Consider the following 22,285-nt stretch of genomic DNA (forward strand, 5'->3'; position numbering starts at 1 on the left):
TCTCTATATGTATCCTACTCCTGATCAGACTCAATAAAATGCCCTTGCTGTAACTACTGAGGACGAATTAGAGCGGCTGCGTGTCTGCATGCTTTTTTGCAGCCAGAACCCAAACCTTGACAACTTCACATCAAGGATGGATTTGTAAGAGGCCTTGTTCTTGAGCCTACAAATACTTTATGCAGCCGCATAGATTGCATGCACGCAAGGGCGTCGCCTCGAATATATGTTTGGACGCCGCGCCTTGCATTTCTGCAGTTCCTGAACCAACTGGATGATGCGGACGCTCGGCAGGTGATCCTGAACGAACGAAGTAAGGGTGGACCGTAAGGATCGGCAAAATGTACTCCGCGCTCGGCGGGCTCCAGCGGCAAGCACAGCACCGGCTGCTGGTGGAGGTTGTACTAACAGAGGATGATGCAGCCGGTCCTGACACAAAGCAGGAGATGGCGGAGGGCTGTGAAGACTCGGACGGTCTCGGCACGCAGCGGAGCTCGTGCCCCTCCCGCGACCGGGCCCGCGCCTCGCTGCGCCGCCTGCGCCCCACAGCCTGGCGATGCACACAGCCTGACGCCCATGCTGCTGCCATCAATGAGTCTGAGGGCTCAGAGCCCTTAAGCCAGCTGCTGCAGGCTGTTGCAACAACCGGCAAGCGCCTGCCCTGGGCGCACCTGGCCGCACGCGAGGAGGCAGCAGCGGTCGGGATGGGGGTCAGCACGAGTGGGCGGGGTGCAGACGGAGACCAGACGGAGGCGGACACGAGGCAGGGCAAGCAGCAGCAGTCGGCGGCTCAGGACTGGTCGTGGCTGGCCTCTCCACCCTGGGGTGTGGTCCCGCTGCCGCCGGAGCTGGCGTGCCGGGTCGGCCCAGATGCGCGGCTGCGGCCCGGCACATGCGGTGCCGCCGAGGCCATTGCAACACACGCTGAGTCAGTCACCTCAGCCTGTCCTCCGCATGCGCACTCGGACCCGCACTGCGCTCAGCTGCACACACAGCTGCACCGCATGACGGCGGCCGTGCAGCAGGTGCTGGCGGTGGCGGCGGCCGCAAACCTGGCAGCAGATGCAGCAGATGCCCAGGCAGCTTCTTTGAATGCCTCATCGCCAGCGCTTGAATCTCAGCCTCTGCCAACGATGCGCGGCGAACGATGGAGGCTGCATATCCCGACCTGGCAGGAGGGGATCTCGCAGGCCGGCGGCCCCATCGCCTTGGCACAGGTCTCATCCAGTGTGCACACCAGGGCTGCAACGTACACGGAGGGTTTCGCGGGCGGCCCAGGCAAGCCGCTGGTACTGGGCAAATCGCCCGTCTCTACGCAGCCCGCCATCAACCGGAAAGCCGTGGCCTTGCTGTGCAAAGCCTCACTGGCCTGCCAGGAGGACTTGGAGATGCGATTGTCAGCGTGCGAGAGGCTGCGGCCGCTTCTGCTTGCGGGCCGCGGCAGGCAGCAGCAGCAGCCCGGCCGGGGGCAGCAGGACCGGCAGCAGCACATGATAATGGCGGCGTGGCGCGGCGGTCGGCGGCAGGTGCAGGAACTGCTGGCATGCCTCATTGACCCGGCGTCGCGGGAGCCGTTGCAGGCGGCCCCGGCGGCGGCAGCAGGCCCGCGGCGGCGCGGCAGCAGCGCCTGGCGGCGGCTGGAGGACGCCGTGGTGAACCACTGGGCTCCTGACAAACGCAAGATGCTGTGGGCATGGCTCCTGGAGATGGCTGCGGAGGCGGAGGAGGCAGAGGCGGAGGCGGAGGCGGAGAGGACGGCTGCCGCCGATGCGAGCCGCGGCCTGTGGCCTGCCGGCGTCTCGATGGTAGAGGACGCGGACGTTATCAGCGCCTGGGGCACGGCTGCGACCGAGGTGCGTGCGCTCACGATATATACCGGTACTCACCTGCGCCTGACCGCTGCTGCGGTTTACCGCCTGTCGCGCGTGTGTGGGGCGGGCTGCAAGCTCGTTGGTGGCCGGCGGGCGCGGGGCGCCGTGCTCGCGCAGGTGGCAGCTGGCCTTGGGCATAGCCTCGTGTTGGCATCGCCGTTGCACACTCAGGCAACACACGCACCCCTATAGGCTATAGGGCGGGGGCGACCCGCGCGACCAGCCCCAACCAGACCTGTCGCTGCGTCGTAGCCCTTGACGCTGCTCCCTCCCCACTGCTGTACAGGTCTTGAGAGGGGCTGTTTGCTTCCTGGCGATGTACGGAGTACTGAACGACGCTATTCCTGCGGAGCCTGTTGCACCCAGCAGCAGCACGGGCGGCGGCGGTGCAGCAGGCTCGGCGGCGGCCAGCACCAGTGGAGCTGGCGGAGACAGTGGAGGCACCGAAGGCGGCCTGGATGCCCCCCTGGAGCCGCTGATGACCGGTGGTTGCAACGAGCAGCTGCTGGAGCGTGTGATGGACCAGGCGCGTGGCTTTGACCCGCTTGTCATGGCCGTGGCCTTCCCCACGTTCCTGCTGGCGAGGGTGAGTTTGGAGGGTGAGTTTGGAGACGCACGTACGACGCGGCGCTGCAGGTGCCCTGCAGGGTGCTGTCCTTGCGTGCAGGCCTCTAGCGATGGCCTATGCGGGTGTTGTGAACGGCGGCGGCGTTGGTGTGTGTCGGGTTCGGTTTGCAGGATGGAGTTGCAGGCACCGTTAGTTGCCCGGGTCCGCTCTCTCAGTCACTGCTGCTGATCACCGTGGGCATGCGGCTGGTCCATCCACAGCAACACGTGCGGTCGCACATGCATGTTTCCGAACCCCCCCCCCGTGTTACAGGCGCTCAAGCCGGATCGGCACGTGCATCCGCTGTACATGCACGATACGCTACTGCTCGGCCAACTGCCCGACCTCCCGGACCTGCATTGGCCAGCCGCCGGGCCCGCCGCCAAACGCTCGCCCGCCGTGCGCCGCCGCCGGGACGGCGGCCCGCCGCCGCCGCCACCCCTATCGTACGCTCACTGCCTGGAGGTGATGGATGGCTACCTGCGCGAGCCGCATGCAACAATCACCATGTTCAGAGCCCTGTGGCACAGGGGTGAGGACATCAGCATCGCGGTGCGCGAGCTGGTACGGGGCTGGTACGATGCGTGGCAGGCGGAGTTACAGGCCGCAGCCATCAAGGCCGCCCGGCTGGCCTCAGGCCGGGACCTTGCACACGAGATGTGGCGGCGGTGCAGCGGCGTGCTGTCTGACGGGGAGCTACGGGAGCTCTTGCTCGAGCTCTGGGGGCCCCAGGCCATCGGGGCAGCCGCCGCCGTGTACGGCGGCTGGGGTGGCGGCGCCGCAGGCGCCGCCGCTCAGCACCTGCCCTCTCTGCCCGTCAGCGATGTGGTGGTGGCGGCGGCACATGACGACCTCGCCCTGTACGCCAGGAGTGCGGGCGTGGTCGAGGCGCTGGCGGCGGTGCACGAGTGCCGGCCGGCGGCGGCGGCGCTGGCGGCGGCGCTACGCGCGCTGAAGCTGCTGCGCATTGTGCCGGGAGCTGTTCCGCCAGCCTCCTACCTTACCTCGGAAGCCGCAAGGCTGGCGAACGCGGGAGTGGCGGCGGCGCCGCCACCGCCACTTGTGGCAGCCGCCCTAGCGGCGGCCGGCGGCGGCTGCGACTTGGTGCGGCTGCGTGTGCCGCCGCCGGGCGACGAGGCCGTCAGCGCGGCCGCGCTGCTTATGGGCATGAGCGTGCACACGCTGTCCTTCACCCCGGAAATCGTCTCATCTGGCAATCGCTTGATGCTGCAGCCCGCGTTCGGCACATGCACGGCTGAGTTGCGAGAGCCGCAGCCGCAACAGCAGGCGGCGGCAGCAGGCTCCGGCGGCAGCAGGGCAAAGGCAGCGCCGGCGGCCGGCGCCGTGAGCAGCAGTGGAGGTCGAGGTGGGGCTGGCGGCGGCGGCGGCAGCGCTGCGGGGCTGGTGGTGGATGTGTGTCGGGCCTTCAGCCCGTCTTGGCCGCAGAGCGATGCGGAGGCGTGTGCTTCCAAGTGGCCTTACCCGTGGCTGGCAGTGCGGGAGCTCGCAGTCGTACAATGGAGCGACAGCACATCGTAAGTGTGTGCGTATATGTGTTGCGCTTTGTTGTTCGTCAGGGGCAGAAAGGTGAGCTTCTTGGATTACTTCTCATGGCTGTCTGGTGGCTTATGTGCACGGCGACGTGCCACTGCCGCTCGTCCCTAATAATTGTGCCTTTACGGCATTCGATGCTCCCTGCCTGCGGTACTCAAACACCCGTTGGTGTCACGTCACGTACGCAGGGTTCGGGAGATGGTGGCATTCCTGCGGCTGAACCTGATTCAGCGGCACCTGGGCATCTGCGCGGCGGGGGTGCAGGGCGTGGCGGCGCTGGCGCGAGTGCTGACCGCCGTGGCCAAGGTGCGGACAGAAAGTGTTTAACAATGTGCAGGCGCCTGCAACCGTGTGCCGCGTCGAGTCCTGAAGCGTCTGTGCACATTAAGCGTGCTTGCATGCGCGGGCTGCGCATGCGTGCGTGCGTACGGGCTTGCGTGCGTACGTGTGCGTGCTTGCTGGAACCTTGTACCATCAAGAGGCTGCGGGGCGCTCATTGTGTCACGCACGCGTGCGTTTATGAACCTGTATGTGCCGGTTGCTTCTGCTGCGGCGTGCAGCTGCGGGAGGAGTTGAGGCCGGCTGGAGGCGCTGCGCCCACACGCGACGTGGCCGTTGGCATCAACAAAGTCCTTGAGTATGGCGATGGCCCCCGCCTACCGCTGCCGGCGGCGGGCGCCGCCGAGTGCAGCAGCAGCGACAGTGGTGCAGGAGAGGGAGGTGCTGCGGCGGCTCATTCAACGGTATTGGAGGATGAGCTGACGCTCTATCAGCTTTTCGATTATCTGGTCACGCGGGCTCGTGAAGCGCAGCTTGTGATGCCGCACCTCCGGCAGGAGCTCAAGTTGCCAGCCGGCCGGCCGGCAGCGGGCGGCGCAGGTGCAGGCGGCAAGAGCAATGGCAGAGGCTCGTCGCAGCTGCACTCACAGCCACAGCTACAGCCGGAGCCGCTGACGGCGTCACTGGTGGAAGTGGTGACGCCGCCGTGTGGGGGAGGCGGCCACGACCATGGCCACGGGCCCGCGGGGCGGGTGGGTCAGGCGGCTGAGACAGACGCGGAGCTGGCAGCGGCGGCGGTGATCAGTCGCCTGAAGCTACGGGAAGCGCCAGTCGAGACGCCGCTGCTGCGTGACAGGAAGGGAGAGCACCGGAAGCTGCCGCACCACCACCTGAAGCTGGACGTGTGGTACGTGTCGGCAGGCGGCGCGTTGACGCGCACCGCTCATATAGTGGTAACGGTAGCTGTGGTGGTGGTGGTGATGGTGGAGGGGGACATGCATGCCCTGCCTACCTACCTGCTGGTGCCTTTGGCCTGTGGGGTTGGAGTTGGCGGCTTCCTGCCCACAGAGCGGGTAGCTAGGGCAACCACGACCCACTGTGTCCTAAGGGCTCTTGCACGCAACAGGGGCGGAGGCGCCGTGCATGTGCATGCAGCCACGGGCGTGGCCTTGCACAAACCGGTTTGCGACCGGTTGGTAATAGTGCCTACCCCTCCCATTTCACCGCCGCCACCATCAACAGGTTTTACGAGGTGGCGCCGGGCCGCCCCTGGCAGCTGGTGCTGCCGCCGGCGGAGCGCGTGGCGGACTGGAACAAGAAGTTGGCGATGAACCTGCTGACCAACAAGCGATAGGGGCCCATCTGCGGCGTGGGCGTTGCGCGTCAATGCAAGTCCTGGAATGTACGGTGCAACAACTACTGCAACAGCCGGGCCGCTTGCATAAGCCCGACCAGGACCGAGCCACACGTGCCGATGTGCGCATAGCTACGCGCCGGCTTGGCGGAGCCGTGCTTACGCCGGTTTGGCGGAGCCGTGCGCCGGCTTACTTGGCGGAGCCTTGCATTTGACATGCTTACGTCCTGCTTGAAACAGATGAGTATGTGCTGTATGTGTTGTGTTATGCGGCGTGAAGAAACTGAGGAATGGAAGGTTTATAGAGCTAGCTGAAGGAATTGGATGGTAGATGTTGGTTTTGCAGCAGGTTGTGCATGCCGGCTACAGCCCAGGCCGGATTGCAAACATTCCCCAGGGCGCAGGTTACAGGGCACCCCCAATGAATGAATTATGGCCACTTACAATCGCAGCAGGTTGGGCGGCAGGATGCAGGGCACCCTGATAGGATGGGCTGCGGTATGCGTTATGTGTCGTGTAGGGAAGGACTGGGTAGGGGAATCGTGTTGCGTTTCCCGAGCGAGTTGTGTTGTGTTTTCCTCGCAGGGCCCGGCGGCGGCGCAGGGCCTGGACCCAGCAGTTGCGGCGTGCATGCGCGTAGCGGAGGGGGCGAGCAAGGCCACGTGGAGGAGAAGAGCGCGGCGCCGCCCAAGAAGCGGCGCCCGCGCGCAGGTTGTGGCCGGCCGGTGTCTGGTTGGCGGTCTTTGCTGGCGAGCTAGCACCGCACACCGTGTTTGTAGGCCGCAGCAGTGAGGAGTGTTGTGGCTAGAGGATTTTCTGCTGGTTGTTTAATTGCTGGCTGTGCTTTTGCTTGAGTGCTTGACAGCGGGATGTGGCTAGACACATTATGGCGGGCCAGGGCGGGCTGTGCCTATACAAACCGACCCCGGCTATGTCCGGGAGATGAGGTAGACGCATGCGGCCTCAGACTAGAGACGTGGCGTGGGCGCAGCCCACTTTTCCATTGCAGCCCATCCACTTTTTGGGCTGAGCCCCCTGGTGACCGGGGAACACTTGTCCATTGCGAGGAGAAACCAAAAAATACTTGTCCTCGTGTAAGTATTTTCGGGCTGAGCCCGCCCGAGCGCAGCGATTTAGGCAGGGGTTCCCCTGGTCACCTGGTGACCAGGTGAGGTCATCATGTGCAAAGGGTGGGACTCGCTAACGTGGTGGGCTGGTGGCACGCTCTGCTGGGAGGCGGGACATCGGGAGAGTGATAGACATGGCAGGCACGCAGGAGCCTGGCGCGCGTAGTGGCCAGAGGGGGCCGTGGCCAGAGGGGGCCGTGACCAGGGGAGCTTCATGCCCGTGATATGCTTGATATGGTCGTGACATGACTCGCCTGACCTGAGCCCCTCCTGGCCAGGCGCGCAGTATTCCATAAATGTTCTTGCATCTTGTTGCCGCGACAATCACGAAGACGAGACATGAACAAAATTTGCTGGTACCCTCGCTTGCCCTAGCGTAAGGCATCATTAATAATCGTCTCTTTGCTCGGGACTCAGAAGCGACGATACTCGTGCGAAAGGCTGATTTAATCGCTTGGTCGATTCTGACTTGCAACAGCGAGGCTGTATGCGTCTGCATGGCTTCAGCCATGTAAATACTATAAGAACACAGCAGCTGGGTCAATGATCTAGGGGCGGACCGAAGGACCGGCGAGATGCACTCGGCGCTCGGCGGGCTGCAGCGGCAAGCGCAGCGCCGGCTGCTGGTGGAGGCTGTCCTAATAGAGGATGATGCAGCCCGTGCCGACATGAAGCAGGAGGTGGCGGAGGGCTGTGAAGACTCGGACGGTCTCGGCACGCAGCGGGCCTCGTGCCCCTCCCGCGACCGGGCCCGCGCCTCGCTGCGTCGCCTGCGCCCCACAGCCTGGCGATGCACACAGCCTGACGCCCATGCTGCTGCCAGCAATGAGTCTGAGGGCTCAGAGCCCTCAAACCAGCTGCTGCAGGCTGTTGCAACAGCCGGCAAGCGCCTGCCATGGGCGCACCTGGCCGCACGCGAGGAGGCAGCGGCCAGGATGGGGGTCAGCACGAGTGGGCGGGGTGCAGGCGGAGACCAGACGGAGGCGGAGACTAGGCGGGGCAAGCAGCAGCAGTCGGCGGCTCAGGACTGGTCGTGGCTGGCCTCTCCGCCCTGGGGTGTGGTTCCGCTGCCGCCGGAGCTGGCGTGCCGGGTCGGCCCAGATGGGCGGCTGCGGCCCGGCACATGCAGTGCCGAGGCCATTGCAACACACGCTGAGTCAGTCGCCTCAGCTTGTCCTCCGCACGTGCACTCGGACCCGCACTGCGCTCAGCTGCACACACAGCTGCACCGCATGACGGCGGCCGTGCAGCAGGTGCGTGCTGGCGGTGGCGGCGGCCGCAGCCATGGCTACTACGGGAGTGACGGCTGCAGCCGCAGATGGCGCGTCGCCTCATGCCAGCACCAGCACCACCACGCGGGTCGGGCCGAGCTCCCAGACGGCAGCTCCCTTGGGAGCTTACAAGCCGTGCTGGCAGGCGCTTGCTGGCAGGACATTCAACGACGGCTCCGTGCTGGCCAATCAAGTTGATAAGGAGGTGTGCGTGAACACACGCCGCATGGCGGTGGCGTGGACCGGCGACAGCAGCCGCCCACTGCGCCCGCCCACTGCCGCCGACGTCGCGGCCGCCGCGGTGCAGCAACAGCCGCCAATGGGCGCCCTCAGCTCACCAGCACGTGCGGCGCAGCAGTTGTTGCGCGCAAACATGGACAAGCTGATGCGAGAAGCGCGATTGGACCGCGAGGAATGGGCGCTCACGACAGAGGACGAGGTGTCAGAGGCTGAGGAGTTGCTGCAGTTGCCAGAGGCGGAGGGGCTTGCGGGCGCGGCCGCGCGGCTGTGGCGCCTTCAGCAGCAACCGCCCAGCAGCCGCGCGCACATGGCAATGCTTCAAACTCTGCTGTTAGAGTCGGCCGATTCTATTCTGTCGCTATCGGCTGAGCACGCCGCGGCTGCATTTGCCGTAACGGAGGCACCGCACAGGAAGCTTCTGCTAGCCGCCGTGGCCGACATGCAGGCCGGCGGCGGCAGCGGCTTGAACCATGTGTCAGCATCCTGGCGGCTCCTGGCGCATCTTCTTCCGGCCTGGACAGCTCCCGGTCAAACCACGGAACTGTGGGCCTGGCTGTTGGAGACGGCCGCAGGGGCCGCGGACGAAGCCTGGCGGCCGCAAGGGGCCGGCCCTGACAGCAGCAGTAGCAATGCACACGTTACTGAGGCCGTGCACCTGGTGAGTGGGAAGGATCCTGATGATAGCCTGGCGGTCGGCTGTACGGTTCATGGTATTCCGCGTGTTGGTACATACATGCTGCTGCTGCGGCGGCAGCCCTTGTGCGTGCGGCTTCCAATGCGTCAGCTAGCGGCTACTTCGCTCGTCTTCCCAGTGCCGACTTAAACCTCTCCCAGTTTGTCTGCTGAGATTACGAACATCTTCTCTGCAAGCACCAATTCTTCTCAACTGCTCTTTCCTGACTGTTTCGACCACTTGCTCTGAGTGTGGCTATCGCATATTGCTTGCCGACAGGTGCTGCGTGGCGCGGCGTGCTTCCTCGCCCTCCTGCTGGGGACCCGCGCCAGCGGCCTCAACAAGGTGGCGGCACAGGGGGGGCTGGTGTGGGTGCCGCCGATAGTCGGCAGCCTCGAGGACGTCCGCAGCCTGCGGGCTCTGGATCCGTTGGCCATGGCGGTGGCATGGCCGGCATGGCTGCTGGCGAGGGTGAGTGGGCGGGCCGATCATGCATGGATCTATTTGATGTACGGTACAAAGGGATCTGATGTACGGTATGCAGACCGTACGGTATGCACCGTGCGGGCAAGGGTGCGTGTTCGGTTGGTGGACGTGTGCATGTTCTGCTACAGCGCGCGCGGGCCTGCGCGGCGTGCACATGGCGTGCACTGGGGCGGCCGTGTGAATGGCACGACGGGTGAAGCAGCTAGGGCCAGCCATTGGCCTGGGGGCGCCGGTGCACACTTGGCGTGTGCCCTGGTGGTGGGAAGGCCTGCGTAACAGGGGGGCTCCCAATATCGCGGCCTTACTTCCCTCGCCTCCGCTTCCTCCTGCACGCACCCCGCCCGCCACCCACATTCAGGCGCAGCATCAGGCGCAGGTCACGCCCATGCAACTGTACCGCACCCTGCTGCTGGGGCAGCTGCCAGCCGTGGCGCCGCCGCCGCAGCTGCGCTGGCCAGCAGCCGCAGCCGCAGCCAGCGGCGCCCCAGCAGCAGGGGCGGCGGCGGTGGCGCCGCCGCCGCCGCCCCTGTCGTACGGGCACTGCCTGGCCGTGATCGAGTCATTCGCGCGCGATGCGGCGGTCATTGCCACGTGGACGGATGCGCTGCTGGATGCAACGGAAGAGAGCATTCCGATCTGCATTCAGGTCATTACGGACTTGCAGCTGCAGCGATGGCAGGCGGCATGGGACGCGGCTCGGCGCGACGGTATCGCCGACGTCGGAGGCAGGGCCGGGGACGAGGGTGCAGACGCTGATGTAGAGTATTCAGCGTATGATGAGGAGGCGGCCATAGGCGAGGAGGGGTGTGCGCAGGGCTCGATTGAGTTGCGACCCCACCAGCAGGCGTGCCTCGCAAATGCCTGGCTCTGCGACGATCTCGAACAGCTGCTGTCGCCCCATGTTGGGTTGGTGACAATTGCGGGCGTGTGTATGGCCGGTGGGGAGAAAGCGGCTGCAGCTGCGGCTAGGGCGGCTGCGCGGCGGCTGGGGGTGGAGGGCGTGCTGGAGGAGGCTGCGGCGCTGCGGCCGCCGGCCGCAGCCATCGTTACGGCTTTGCGCGCGCTGCCGCTGCTTCGGCTGCCGGTTGGCCTGGTGGCGCCGTTGGCGTACCTGTCTGCTGGCGACGGTAAGCTCGCCGTCGCCGGCGTGGTAGCGTGCCGCCAGCAGCAGGGCGAGGCTGGCGGCTGCTGTGACGTGCTGCGGCTGCGTGTGTCGTCCGAGACGGCGAGCCTAGCTGCCATGGTGATGCTCCTGCGCTGCCGCAAGCTCTCGCAGTGCTCCGAGGTCAGCGAGTCCGGGTGCCGGTTCGTGTTCCAGCCCAACCTGCCGCTGCCGCAAGCGGCAGCAGCAGCGGCAGCGGGCGGACGCAGGAGCGGCGGTACCAGTGTGGCGGAGCAGCATCAGGCGGAGGGCCACGAGGCAGCAGCGGCGATGACGACTCTAGAGGTGTGCCGCTCCTTTGTGCCGTCGTTCAGCTGCAGGTCAGGCAAGCGGCTCTGGCCGTACCCAGTGCTGAGCATCAACGCGTACGGGACGCACCTGTGGGACGACACGACCACGTGAGTTGCAGCTGCCGCCGGCGGCGCGTGTCAAGGCAGGGCAGTCGTGTTCGCTTGTGCGTGTTGCGTTCTTTCAAGCATATCAATAAGTGCGCGGACGGTCCGACATGCCGGCGACGCAGTTGGCTGGCCAACCGCCATCTTGCTTCGTACCCTGCGATAGACGTGCTGCCGTACGTTGCTGTCTGGTTTTGTTTGTGGTCAGGGCGGGCTGCCCGACAAACCGACCTGACTTGACCTATCGTGATACCGTGGCATCGGTTCTAGTTTACCCATGTCGGCATGTGCCCTGCTGTCTACCCTGCTGAACGACATGCACGCACGCACGTGTGTGCCCATGCACTGCCGCCTGTCCATGCTGCCCACGCACTGCAGGCAGCGGGACATGGTGTGGGCGCTGCGGCGGGCGCTCGTGGACCGCGGGATGGGGATGTGCGTCGCCTTCGTGTGCGGCCCGGAGACCGTGTGCCGCGCGATGGCCGCCCTGGCGCAGGTGGGTGGGTGTGCGGATGTGGCCCTGCTGCCTTGCAGCTCGCTGCTGTGCGTGACGAGGACCCCTGACGTGCGTAGATAGTTTGCGTGCTGGTTGGGCTGTGTGTACGGTATGTTTGGTTCATCAACTAGGCATGGGCGCCACGCACGGCACACCAGGTAAACACCGTGCACACACAACCGTCCATCCAAGCTAACGTACGCTCGTACATGTCTAGTGCTGTGTTGCTGTCCGGCTGCTGCCCTCCTGATTGCCCCCTTCCCCCCGCCCGCCCACCATGCAGTTCCGGGCTGAGATGCTGGAGAACGGGCGGGACGTGGCGGCCTGCCACGGCGAGACCGTGCTGTATTGCGGGGACGCATCCAAGGCCGTCGCCTCTAGCGGCAAGCCGGTCCAGGGCCGTCCGTGCCAGCAGCGCAAAGAGCCGCGCAGGGTGCCGCGGAAGGCGGCAGCCGCAGACTCGGACGATGAGGATGGCAGCTCTAGCTCAGACGAGGGCAAGGAGGAGGAGGACGAGGAGGAGGAGCACCAGCGCGGCCCGATCAAGAGGCCGTTCTTGGCTGTGGACAGTGTCGTGAACCTCCTGCCACAGCTGGCTGGAGACGCCCTAGTGCTCAGCCGGGAGCGACTGAGCCCGTCGGCAGGGCCGGTGGCGGCAGGCGGGAGCGGCGGAACGGCGGCGGCGGCGGCGGGTGCTGGAAAGAAGGAGCGGCAGCAGCAGCCGGCGGGCTTGCGCGCGTCGCAGAAGCAGAAACAGCAGCCGCGCACGGAAGCGGCTGTGCGAGAGGAAAAGACAAGTGGCGGTGGGGCTAGCGCAGCAGCAGCGGCAGCGGAACAGCAACAGCAACAGCAGCAGAAGGTGGTTGCGGAGGCAGTTGCCGCTGGGCTTTCGGAGGGATGCGACGCTTACCTGCGCCTGCTGCGCGATGCTGAGGATCTGGTCGAAACGCACAGGGCGCTGGAGGTTGAAATGCAGGTGGGCGCAATGCTTCAGCAGCTGCGGCAGGAGCAGCAACGCCTGGACAGCCAAGCGGCAGCCCGGCAGCAGAGCCCCGCAGGCGGGCAGCGGCAGCAGCAGCAGCAGCAGGGGCATCAAGGCAGGCGGCAGGCAAGGCCGGGGGAATCGCGGCTGCGACTGGGTGAAGGGCTCTACGCGCTGGATGACCGAATGAGCCTGGAGATGCGTTTTCTGGAGGTAACGCCGGGGCGGCCGTGGGAGCTTGTGGTGCCGGCGCCGGAGCGCGTCCGGGAGTTGGAGGACAAGCTGGGGCGGGAGACGTACGGCAAGCTGCTGTTGGGGCGCTGATGTTTGACACGCGGGTCGGCTGGTGCACGGCAACCGCAAGGCCGCATTGGTAGTCTTCAAGTAGACATGTTTGGGTTGTCGCAGCATTTGTTGGGTAAATTGCTTGCCAGGCGTACGGAGAGTCAGTCAACGTCGCAAGGCACCCGTCCTGTGTAGGGTGAGGGCAAGAAATTCATACGTCATAGGAAGCTTGTCGTAGTTATGAAAGCCGCGGGATGCGATGTCATTGAAAGAATTGAAGAGACAACGCACCGGAGCGTACGGGGGAAACTTTTCCACGTCAGTTGTGCAAGTATTGAGTGCCCGTGATGCGACCCGTGACAGATTGGCATGCAGTCCATTGGACAGATGAGCGCTCACACGACGCGCATGCATGCACTTCCCTTTTACTTAAGTTGTTCCTAGTATGATTGTATGGCCGGATAACTAGCCTGGAAGGACGTCCTCGTGAGATTAACGATAGGTTGACCGCGCGTGGCAGGATACCGATGAGCGACAACCGCAGCGGAGCGACCGTGGCATCGCAGGCGCCAGAGGCCTGCGTAGATTCTAGCACTAGGCCGACGTATGTCCTGGTCACGGGCGGCGTGCATAGCGGCGTTGGCAAGGGCTGCGCGGCCGCTGTCTTCGGCCGGCTGCTCGCTCGGGCGATGGCGCTGCCGCCGGCAGGCAGCAGTGGACTGCGGCAAGTGCCGCCGCCGCTGGCAGCGGTCCGCTACCTCAAGCTGGAGCCCTGCCTTCAGTTCGCTGGGGCGCTGAGGCTGAACGACCCTGCCTGCGAGTTCGAGGTGGTGGCGGACCCCGATGGCTACAGCAACGACAGTGGCGCTGACGTGACTTCTGGTGATACTGCGGGTGTAGCTGGCGCTGCCGGCAGAGCGGAGGGTCCGGCGGGCGGCAGACGACAGCAGCGGCAGGATAGCGGCGGTCAGCATCGCCGCCGCTGCAGCAGCGGTATGGATGCGGGCTGCGTGGATGCTACTGGTGATGAAGCGGCGGCGCTGGCGGAGGCGCAGGCGAAGGTGTCACCCCCTGCCATCCTCATGTATGACAGTGACGTGGGCCGCGCCCGCTTCGCCATTCCTGGGTTCCGGCCCGCCATGCACGGCAGCGGCAGTAGCAGCCGCAGCGGCTACTGCTGCCACCTGTCGAGAGGCGACCTCAAGCTTGGGGCCCTGCTGGGGCTGCGGAAGCAACAGCTAGAGGCGGCGGCGGCGGCGGCGGCGGCTGGCAAGCGGTGTGGCGGCGCTGAGGCGCCCGGTTGCTGCAGCCTTGTGGGCGAGCTGGAGCTTTATGCCGCCTCCCTGCGGCGCCGCCTGGGGCTTGACGCTGGCAGCGGCGGCAGGGGTGGGAGCGGCGGCAGCGGCAATGGCTTATCTGGGCAGCCACAGCCTCAGGCGCCGCAGGAGCTGCTGGTGGTGGAGGTTGGCGGGACAGCAGGTTGGTCGGTATGCGGCGCTGTAGACCGTCTCCTTTTGCACTCGGGAATCCTATTTGTATTCATGGCTTATGGGCATTCTATTGGTCCGGCCGCAACCTGCTTGGCTGCGCACCCAATCCTGGCTGCATGCATTCAACCGCCGGGCGGCCGCACGTGGCGATCCCCGTATGGCGTAGGCTTACACGCGTAGGCAGCTAAACCCCGCCTGCCCGCCTGCCTGCCTGCCTGCCGGCAGGTGAGCCCGAGCACGCGGAGATGTGCGCCGTGCTGCTGCTGGCCCTGGGCGGCCCGCCCGCACTGCACCTGCACGTCACGCAGCTGCTCGCAGCCGCCACCACCGGCGCCACCGCGTCGGCCGACACCGCGAGCCACGGCTTTGCAGGCACTCAGCCGCCGGCGTGCCCACCACAGCAGCAGCAGCAGCCACAGCAGCAGCAGCCACAGCAGCAGCAGCCACAGCAGCAGCCACAGCAGCCATGGCAGCAGCAGGAGCAGTGCTGGTCGAAGCCCGCCCAGGCAAGCCTGCGTGACATGGCGGCGCGGGTGGCGGCACTGCTCGCCGGCTGCGGCCCCGCCGCCGCCGCGGGCCTCACTTCGCTGCCGGAGCCCGACCTGGTGCTGCTGCGCTGTGACGGACTGCTGGCGTACGCGGCGCCGCACGAGGAAGGCGCCGCCGCTGATGCACCTGTTGGCCCTGCTGTCGCGATTGCTGGCGCCGCCGCCGCCGCCGGCGATCCCGTGGCGCCGGCGGCTTTGGGCAGCGGCGGCTGTGGTCGCGCATGCGGATGTCCCGGCAGCTGTGGCCGTGCAGGCGGATGTGGCGATGCCGGTGGCGGCGGGCGAGGTGCATGTGGCCCTGCAACACTTGCATCAGCAGGCGGGGCGTCACCGCATTGGCCAATCGCTGCCTGCATCATCCCGCCGGCCGCAGCCGCCGCCATGGCCAAACTTGGACGGCTGTGCGCCGGCGGCATGGATGGCAGCAGCAACAGCGGCAGCGGCATGCACTGCACGCGCGGAGCACTGCAGTGGCTGCTGCCGCGGGCGCGCCTGTTGGTGCCGGTCGCGCATGACCCCGCCTTCCCTGAACGCGCGTTCCTGCACGCCCTGTCAGCCAGCCCAGCCGTCCTCGCCCACATTGCTGCGGCGCTAGGCGGCGTCGGTGTTGGGCTCGGCGTGTCAACAACGGCATTGCTCGCCGCAGCGGTGCAGGATACGACCCCTGGCAGTGGCGCTTTCGCGCTGCCGCAACGGGCCGCCAAGGCGCCGGGGGCTGCGGTGGGCCCGCCGTCTCCTCTGGAGCCGTGGCAGCAGGAGCAGGAGCAGCCGCACGCGCAGCAGGAGCAAAGCGAGTGCGGGTGCGAACGGCAGCGGCAGCAGCACTATGGCAGCGGCGGGTGTACAGAGCGACCAGAGCTGGGGCGGCAGTCGGCGGAGGTGTGGGTGGTGCACGACGGCCGAGGCGAGGACGGCTGCGCCATGCTGGTGCTTCGGCTGCGTGCGTGGAGCCACGGCGCCGTGCGGCTGCGCTTCATGCCGCTGTGGCAGTGGCTGGACGCCCTGGCGCCAACGGAAGGCGGCGGCTGCAGCAGCCTGCGGCTGCAGCGCCCCTGCTGCTGCAGCGGCCTTGGCGCCCGCAAGGCGGAGGCAGCAACGGCTCGACCGCCGGCGGCGGTGGTGCTGTCTGCGGGGGCGGGCGAGGCGCTGGCGGCGGGCGGCCACAGCCGGGGAGCTACGTGCGCGGCCAAGGCCTTTGGACTCCCTCCATCCAGGGTTCTGGAGATCCCCAACAGTCGCCGCCCGCAAGATCGGCCCGACTGGGTGGGGACACTGGATGCGCCTGAGGGGCCGCTGGCTTTGCTTGCTTTAGAGCTTGGGCGGCTTTGAGCTGTATGCTGTGCGTAGTGTAGAACGCCCGCAGACTGGCTTGTTTTGGAGGTCAGCGTGTGTTATGAGGGCTACGGGCTAGCCGGGGTGTTGTGTCGCAAATGGGGCGTACCGTACCGAACTGTGTGCACACAACGGCCTTGGCTGGGCCTCAGGGCGGCTGGCGTTCTGGTCGACTGCCGCCTCCCTGATGCTACCAATGAGCAGGTGACGCTAGTATCTTGTGAAACTGTCCTGACCGTTTGCAGTCATGGAAGCCTGCACCAGCCCCTAAGTCCGTTTTAGGGGTGTGTCCACGGCAAGGCAGGCGGATGTGTGCCGGTGTTTTGGGGGTTAGGTCAGAGTTGGTCGTCAATGGAGTCCAGTATGTAACTAAGCCCAGTCCCACAAAAACCCGCTGCGAACTTAGTAATACTGGAAGACAGCAGACAGCCGAAGCTCGGGACAATGCTCCTTCATTTACGTATTCTACAGGACTGGTTAGGACGTATGTATTACGCATAACAGATGCGTGCTCGAGGTGTAAGATTTGCTTATTTCGGGGCGCGGTTTGAGCAGCAGACGCGATGCACTCGGCGCTCGGCGGGCTCCAACGGCAAGCGCAGCGCCGGCTGCTAGTGGAGGCTGTCCTAATAGAGGATGATGCAGCCGGTCCTGACACGAAGCAGGAGGTGGCGGAGGGCCGCGAAGACTCGGACGGTCTCGGCACGCAGCGGGCCTCGTGCCCCTCCCGCGACCGGGCCCGCGCCTCGCTGCGTCGCCTGCACCCCACAGCCTGGCGATGCACACAGCCTGACGCCCATGCTGCTGCCATCAATGAGTCTGAGGGCTCAGAGCCTTTAAGCCGGCTGCTGCAGGCTGTTGCAACAGCCGGCAAGCGCCTGCCCTGGGCGCACCTGGCCGCACGCGAGGAGGCAGCGGTCGGGATGGGGGTCAGCACGAGTGGGCGGGGTGCAGACGGAGACCAGACGGCGGAGGCGGAGACTAGGCAGGGCAAGCAGCAGCAGTCGGCGGCTCAGGACTGGTCGTGGCTGGCCTCTCCGCCCTGGGGTGTGGTCCCGCTGCCGCCGGAGCTAGCGTGCCGGGTCGACCCACATGGGCGGCTGCGGCCCGGCACATGCGGTGCCGAGGCCATTGCAACACACGCTGAGTCAGTCGCCTCAGCCTGTCCTCCGCATGCGCACTCGGACCCGCACTGCGCTCAGCTGCACACACAGCTGCACCGCATGACGGCGGCCGTGCAGCAGGTGCTGGCGGTGGCGGCGGCCGCAAACCTGGCAGCAGAGGCCCAGGCAGCGGCGGCGGCAGCCGCGAATGGCGAGGCTAGCTCAGCGCCTCCGCAGCTGCTGTACGATCCGGATTGGCAAAGCCTGTCGAAAAGGGGGACCGACGGCACGTGCGCCCTCGAGGTCGCTAGCGCCAGGGTACACACAATAACGGAGCAGTGGGTTATGTTATTGGCTGCGGCTGGCTACGGCCGGATAACGCCGGAGGGGCAACAGTACCTCCGGCCCAGCAGCGCTGCTGCCGACGCCAAGTCGCCGGAGCCTCCGGTCTTGCCCCGCTCGCAGTCCCTGTTGCGAAGTGCCCAAGCCGGGCTCGGCCTTGCCGAGGATGAGGCGGTCGCCCTCCAGACGAAAACATCGCGTGAATGCCAGCTGTCAGAAAAGGCTCTGTATCCAGCCCCAGGAAAAGTCAGCCTTATGGTGATGGCCTACCGTGCCGGTGAGGGCGGGGGCGGCAGCACGCGTGCGTCGCGTGCCGCGCTTAAGCAGCTATTGGAACCCCTCACGCAGCTGCTGCTGAAGACGTCCACGGCAGGGGGCCCGGGGCCGGCTGGCAGCGTGTGCAGCTGGCAACAGCTGGCGGCACATGTTTCGGAGTGGTCAGGGCCTTGCAAGATGTCGGCGATGTGGAGCTGGCTTCTGGCGTGCGTCGTGGCGGAGGCGGAGGCGGACGAGGCGGTGCAGGGGCTGACGCCGCCGCTGGAGGCGGTGCAGGAGCCGGCGAGCCGGTCGCGCACGGGCATGGGCTCTTACGGTGGCGCCGGCGCCAGCGCCGGGTTACCGGCAGCATGGCGTCAGGCGGCCGAGGAGGTAGGTCAGGATGTCAAGCTCCCGGCTCCCGGCTCGTTGGGCCAATCGTACATGCGGCAGGGCGCGCGGCAAGGCATGCCAGACCACCGCCACACCATTCGAACCGGCTCCCCTACCAGGCACCTAGATATACAAGTGTCAGTGACTGCTACTCGGCAGACAGGAGCTGGATGCCGGTGTGTGCTACGACACATCATCGCCACCACCAGGCCTGCTCGTTCACCCACTCCTCAACACGTATGCACGCCCTCTCACGAGCGCCCCTTCTCTTTGTTCACACACAAAGCGCACTTCCACTTCCACACACACACACACACACACACACACACACGCACACACACAAGCACACATGCACACATATACACACACATACACATATGCTCACGCAAAGCTGCACACACGCACAGGTGCTCCGGGGCGCCGCCTGCTTCCTGGGCCTGACGATTGACCTGCTTCCCCGCGACACCGCCCGCCGCCTCGACCCGTTGGCCATGGCGGCGGCGTGGCAGGCCTGGCTGCTGGCGAGAGTGAGCGAGTGGGGCATGGGGAGCGTGTAAGCGAGGGGGCCTCGAGCAGAAGATCTTGGCGCAGAGACCAGGATAGCAGGATAAAATTCGCACAAACACACATGTGCACACACACACACATACATACACACACACTTACACCTGCAGGCGCTGGAGCCAGGCACCGACGTGTCGCCGCTTTGCCTGTACAACACACTTCTGTTGGGCCAGCTGCCGGCCTTCACGCAGCTGCCGCTGCCGCCCGGCTGCACGCAGCTCGACCTGCATCGCGCGCCGCCGCCGCCGCCCCTGTCGTACGAGCATGCACTGAACGTGATGCACAGCTACTTGTACGAGCCGTGCCGAACCAACGCGTGGCAGAACTACATATTGGCTGGTGACGACAGGGAGCATCAATCGGGCACGGTGCTGTGGACGGCAGCGGAGCACTGGCTTGGCGAGTGGGAACAGGCGCGGGAGGAGGCGTACCTGGAGCACAGGCGGCAGCAGGTGGAGGAGCTGGGGTTGCTTCAGGCGTGGGCGTCGTCTGCAGGCGGCTGCGACGGCTGTAGCAGCTGCAGCGGCGGCGCGGAGCGCAGCCAGGAGCACACGGGGCACGCGGCGGAGGCTGGGCGTGACACGGTGGCGGCGGCGGCGGCGGCGCGGCTGCTGGGGCTGGAGGGCATCCTGGAGGCGGCGGCAGCGCTGCGGCCGCCGGCCGCAGCCATCGTGGCGTGTCTGCGTGCGCTGCAGCTGCTGCGGCTGCCGCCGGGTGTGCTGGTCCTTACGGACTTCTTGTCAGAAGAGGTCGCAACCTTGGCGATAGCTGGCGTGGGGGCGGCGGTGAACGCGGCCGCCGGCGCATCCCCCGGCGGCTGTGACGTCGTACGGATGCGGCTGCCGTACAGCGAGGGCGGTACGTGTGCGGCCGCCTTCCTGCGCCTGTTGCAGATGCCGGCGATCAGCAAGGTGCCGGCGGTGCAGGCGTCCCGCAGCGTGTTCGCGTTCCAGGTGGAGCTGCTGGCAGGTGCCGATGCCGGTGCCAGTGCCGATTCCGCGGTCAGGTACATGCAGCAGGGGCAGCAGCAGCAGCAGCAGGGGCCGGGGCCGGGGCCGGGGTCGGACCATCGCGGGCCAGAGCTGCAGTTGATTGTGTGTCGGACCTTCCTGCCGGAGTGGACTGCGGCTGGCGGCGCCTCCAAGTGGCCCCTACCCTGGACCGCCATTAACGAGTGGGGAGTCGCTTTTGACTGGCACTGCGAGACCAGGTGGGGCGGCAGGCACGGAAACGAGTTCGCCATGTGCAGATTTGTTATGTTGGACAAAGATGTATGTCAGCAAGTCGGCATTGTCGTGCGCTACCAGAATATAAGAACCGTTGCGCTTTCGCCGTACCTCTCACTGCCCCTGCTTCTCACATATACACACACACACAGACCTTAACTCTGCATCCCATACACTGTCCTTCTCTTATTGTTTCTTGTGCTCCATAACACACAGAATGGCCGACATGGTTGCGTGGCTACGGCGAGTGCTGGTGGAGCGGCGGCTGGGACTTGTGGCGATAAACCTGCAGGGCATTGAGACAATCAACCGCATGTTGGCAGCACTTGTCAAGGTGGGCCTTGTTGCTGCTGTTCGTCTGTGTCCTGCATGCAGCGTGTGTGGGGTTTTTGCCCGATTGAAGGTAGGGCGGCCGGCGGTACGTTGCTTGGGCCAAATATGGCTTGGTACCTCGGCGCACTCGTGGCTTGAGCGCGCGTGGCATTTGGGCACTACGTGTGCTCACGCGCGCATGTGAGCAAGCCTGGCCATAAGGTTGGCTGCTGAGGATGTGAAAGGTGCCGCCAACAACCCATACAATCACAGAACACGAGTTTACGAACCTTCCACCCGCAACGCAGGTCCGCGGCGAGATGCTAGGACAGGGCCGGGACTGCAGTGCAACCAGCCACCACTTCTTCCCTGACGCCTGGTGGGGTGAGGAGGAGCAGCAGCAGGCGGAGGCGCCTGCAGCGGCCAATAGAGCTGCTCCGGTAGGCGCAGGCAGGCTTGCCGGCGCCACGGCAGCGCAGGCGCAAAAGCAATTGGCGACGCTGAAACTGGCGACGGCGGCGGTGGACGCCCACGTCAACAGCCTCCCGATGTTGCCGCCGGAGGCCCTGACACAGCACGCGCTACTGCCACCGCAGCCGCAGCTGCATTCCGACCTACAGCCGCACAACACGGGCGCTGCCTCGGGCCAGCCGGTCGTGATTGACGCGCACACGACGGCCGGTGTAGCTCAGGACATGGGGCCGCTGCTGCAGCTGCGGCCGCCGGCGCCGGATCAGGAGCTTCCGTATTCGTCCGCGCCCGCGATGGGGTGCGCAAGCGTCGTGGACCTGGAGCTGCATGTTGCGACTGTCTTGACGGCGCTGCAGCGGAGAGACCAACAGCAGCAGCAGCAGGAGAAGCTGGGGCAAGAAGGAGCGCAGGCGGCGGGGCGGCTGCAGGAGCCCGGGGATAGGGAGGAGCATCCGCGGCGCGCGAGGGACAAGCAGCGGCGCAGAGGCGAGGAGGGCGTGCGGCGGAGGCAGCCGTGGTTTAATTTCCAGCTCGAGATTCGGGTGTTTGAGGTGGCGCCCGGGCGGCCCTGGGAGCTGCTGCTGCCGTCGTCAGCGGACGTGCAGGATCTCGAACGGAAGGCGGAAAAGGAGCGGCTTGCCAGGATGATGAATTGCCAGGATGGTTGAATGCACATTGTGGCGCATCGGTTGAATGCGCATTGTGGCGCTTCATGTTTTTGCCTAGACCGCGCCGGCAATCAGGCGCTGGTTGAGTTATGGTTGTTGCGCGGCACGGCGGCAAGAGTAGGGGATTGGGGGATCAAGCAGGGAATATGTCGTCCCAGCGGTGTCGACCACGGCTGTCTCCTAACTGGTCTCGCCCTAACATGGCGGTCTACGAACCTATTCATAAAACCAGGTCGCACCTGCATGGGAACAAGGTGCACTCTACGCCAGTGCACCTGGGGTCGGGACGAGACTTTATTAACTCACTGGCTGACTGGCGCTGAAAGGCGCAGTATGACACTTGACGGGATCGGAATTCGTGCCTATTCGTGCCGCTGTGTGTTGATGGGATCTGTTTGACAAAGGGAGCGGGTGTGGGGGCGGCTGCTGGGGTCCGAGAGCAGGTACGCGAGCGAGCGCTGGGCCGTTAATCAAGATGGTGGTCGGGACTGTGTCGCAAAGTTTGAGTGGGGGGATGTCAGGTGAACGTTAGTGGCAGGGGGGGGCTGTGCGCGTTCGGTGGTGCATGGAGGGCAGGCGGGAGGGTCCGTGCAGATGGGTGGGAGGGGACAGTTCAGGCCAGATGGATGGGGTAGGCAATCGGGCGGGACACGGTGGCGGGACACCATCCGACACACGCAGCGCTTGGGAGCTTTACAAGAACACCACACAGCTACACAGTTTCGTACTGGTCCTGGCTATACGTGCGGCGTGTAACAGGCTGTCTGGGGGCCCTCCGGGCTTCGCCTCCGGCGCTGTC

The 22,285-nt window shown here is 65.8% G+C and overlaps 4 protein-coding genes across 4 annotated transcripts; all 4 read left to right on the forward strand.

Annotated features, from left to right (window-relative positions):
- The first annotated feature begins 32 nt into the window (after nt 1-32).
- On the forward strand, nt 33-6,775 carry CHLRE_03g203200v5 (uncharacterized protein). The gene is made up of 6 exons (XM_043061416.1): nt 33-1,853; nt 2,158-2,457; nt 2,752-4,013; nt 4,221-4,338; nt 4,593-5,218; nt 5,554-6,775. The coding sequence occupies exons 1-6, from the start codon at nt 342-344 to the stop codon at nt 5,663-5,665; spliced, it is 3,930 nt and encodes a 1,309-aa protein (XP_042926527.1). The 5' UTR covers nt 33-341; the 3' UTR covers nt 5,666-6,775.
- Nucleotides 6,776-7,032: 257 nt separating this feature from the next.
- On the forward strand, nt 7,033-13,184 carry CHLRE_03g203150v5 (uncharacterized protein). The gene is made up of 6 exons (XM_043061415.1): nt 7,033-8,045; nt 8,170-8,961; nt 9,256-9,447; nt 9,821-11,022; nt 11,398-11,515; nt 11,799-13,184. The coding sequence occupies exons 1-6, from the start codon at nt 7,368-7,370 to the stop codon at nt 12,819-12,821; spliced, it is 4,005 nt and encodes a 1,334-aa protein (XP_042926528.1). The 5' UTR covers nt 7,033-7,367; the 3' UTR covers nt 12,822-13,184.
- A 48-nt stretch (nt 13,185-13,232) lies between these two features.
- Nucleotides 13,233-16,533, forward strand: CHLRE_03g203100v5 (uncharacterized protein). Its single transcript, XM_043061414.1, has 2 exons — nt 13,233-14,261; nt 14,498-16,533. The coding sequence occupies exons 1-2, from the start codon at nt 13,310-13,312 to the stop codon at nt 16,147-16,149; spliced, it is 2,604 nt and encodes an 867-aa protein (XP_042926529.1). The 5' UTR covers nt 13,233-13,309; the 3' UTR covers nt 16,150-16,533.
- A 59-nt stretch (nt 16,534-16,592) lies between these two features.
- CHLRE_03g203050v5 (uncharacterized protein) lies at nt 16,593-22,254 on the forward strand. The gene is made up of 5 exons (XM_043061413.1): nt 16,593-18,245; nt 18,653-18,772; nt 18,920-20,019; nt 20,252-20,369; nt 20,656-22,254. The coding sequence occupies exons 1-5, from the start codon at nt 16,716-16,718 to the stop codon at nt 21,484-21,486; spliced, it is 3,699 nt and encodes a 1,232-aa protein (XP_042926530.1). The 5' UTR covers nt 16,593-16,715; the 3' UTR covers nt 21,487-22,254.
- Nucleotides 22,255-22,285: the final 31 nt, after the last annotated feature.

Source organism: Chlamydomonas reinhardtii, chromosome 3 (assembly GCF_000002595.2).
Source record: "Chlamydomonas reinhardtii strain CC-503 cw92 mt+ chromosome 3, whole genome shotgun sequence".
In the NCBI taxonomy this organism is placed as follows: domain Eukaryota; kingdom Viridiplantae; phylum Chlorophyta; class Chlorophyceae; order Chlamydomonadales; family Chlamydomonadaceae; genus Chlamydomonas; species Chlamydomonas reinhardtii.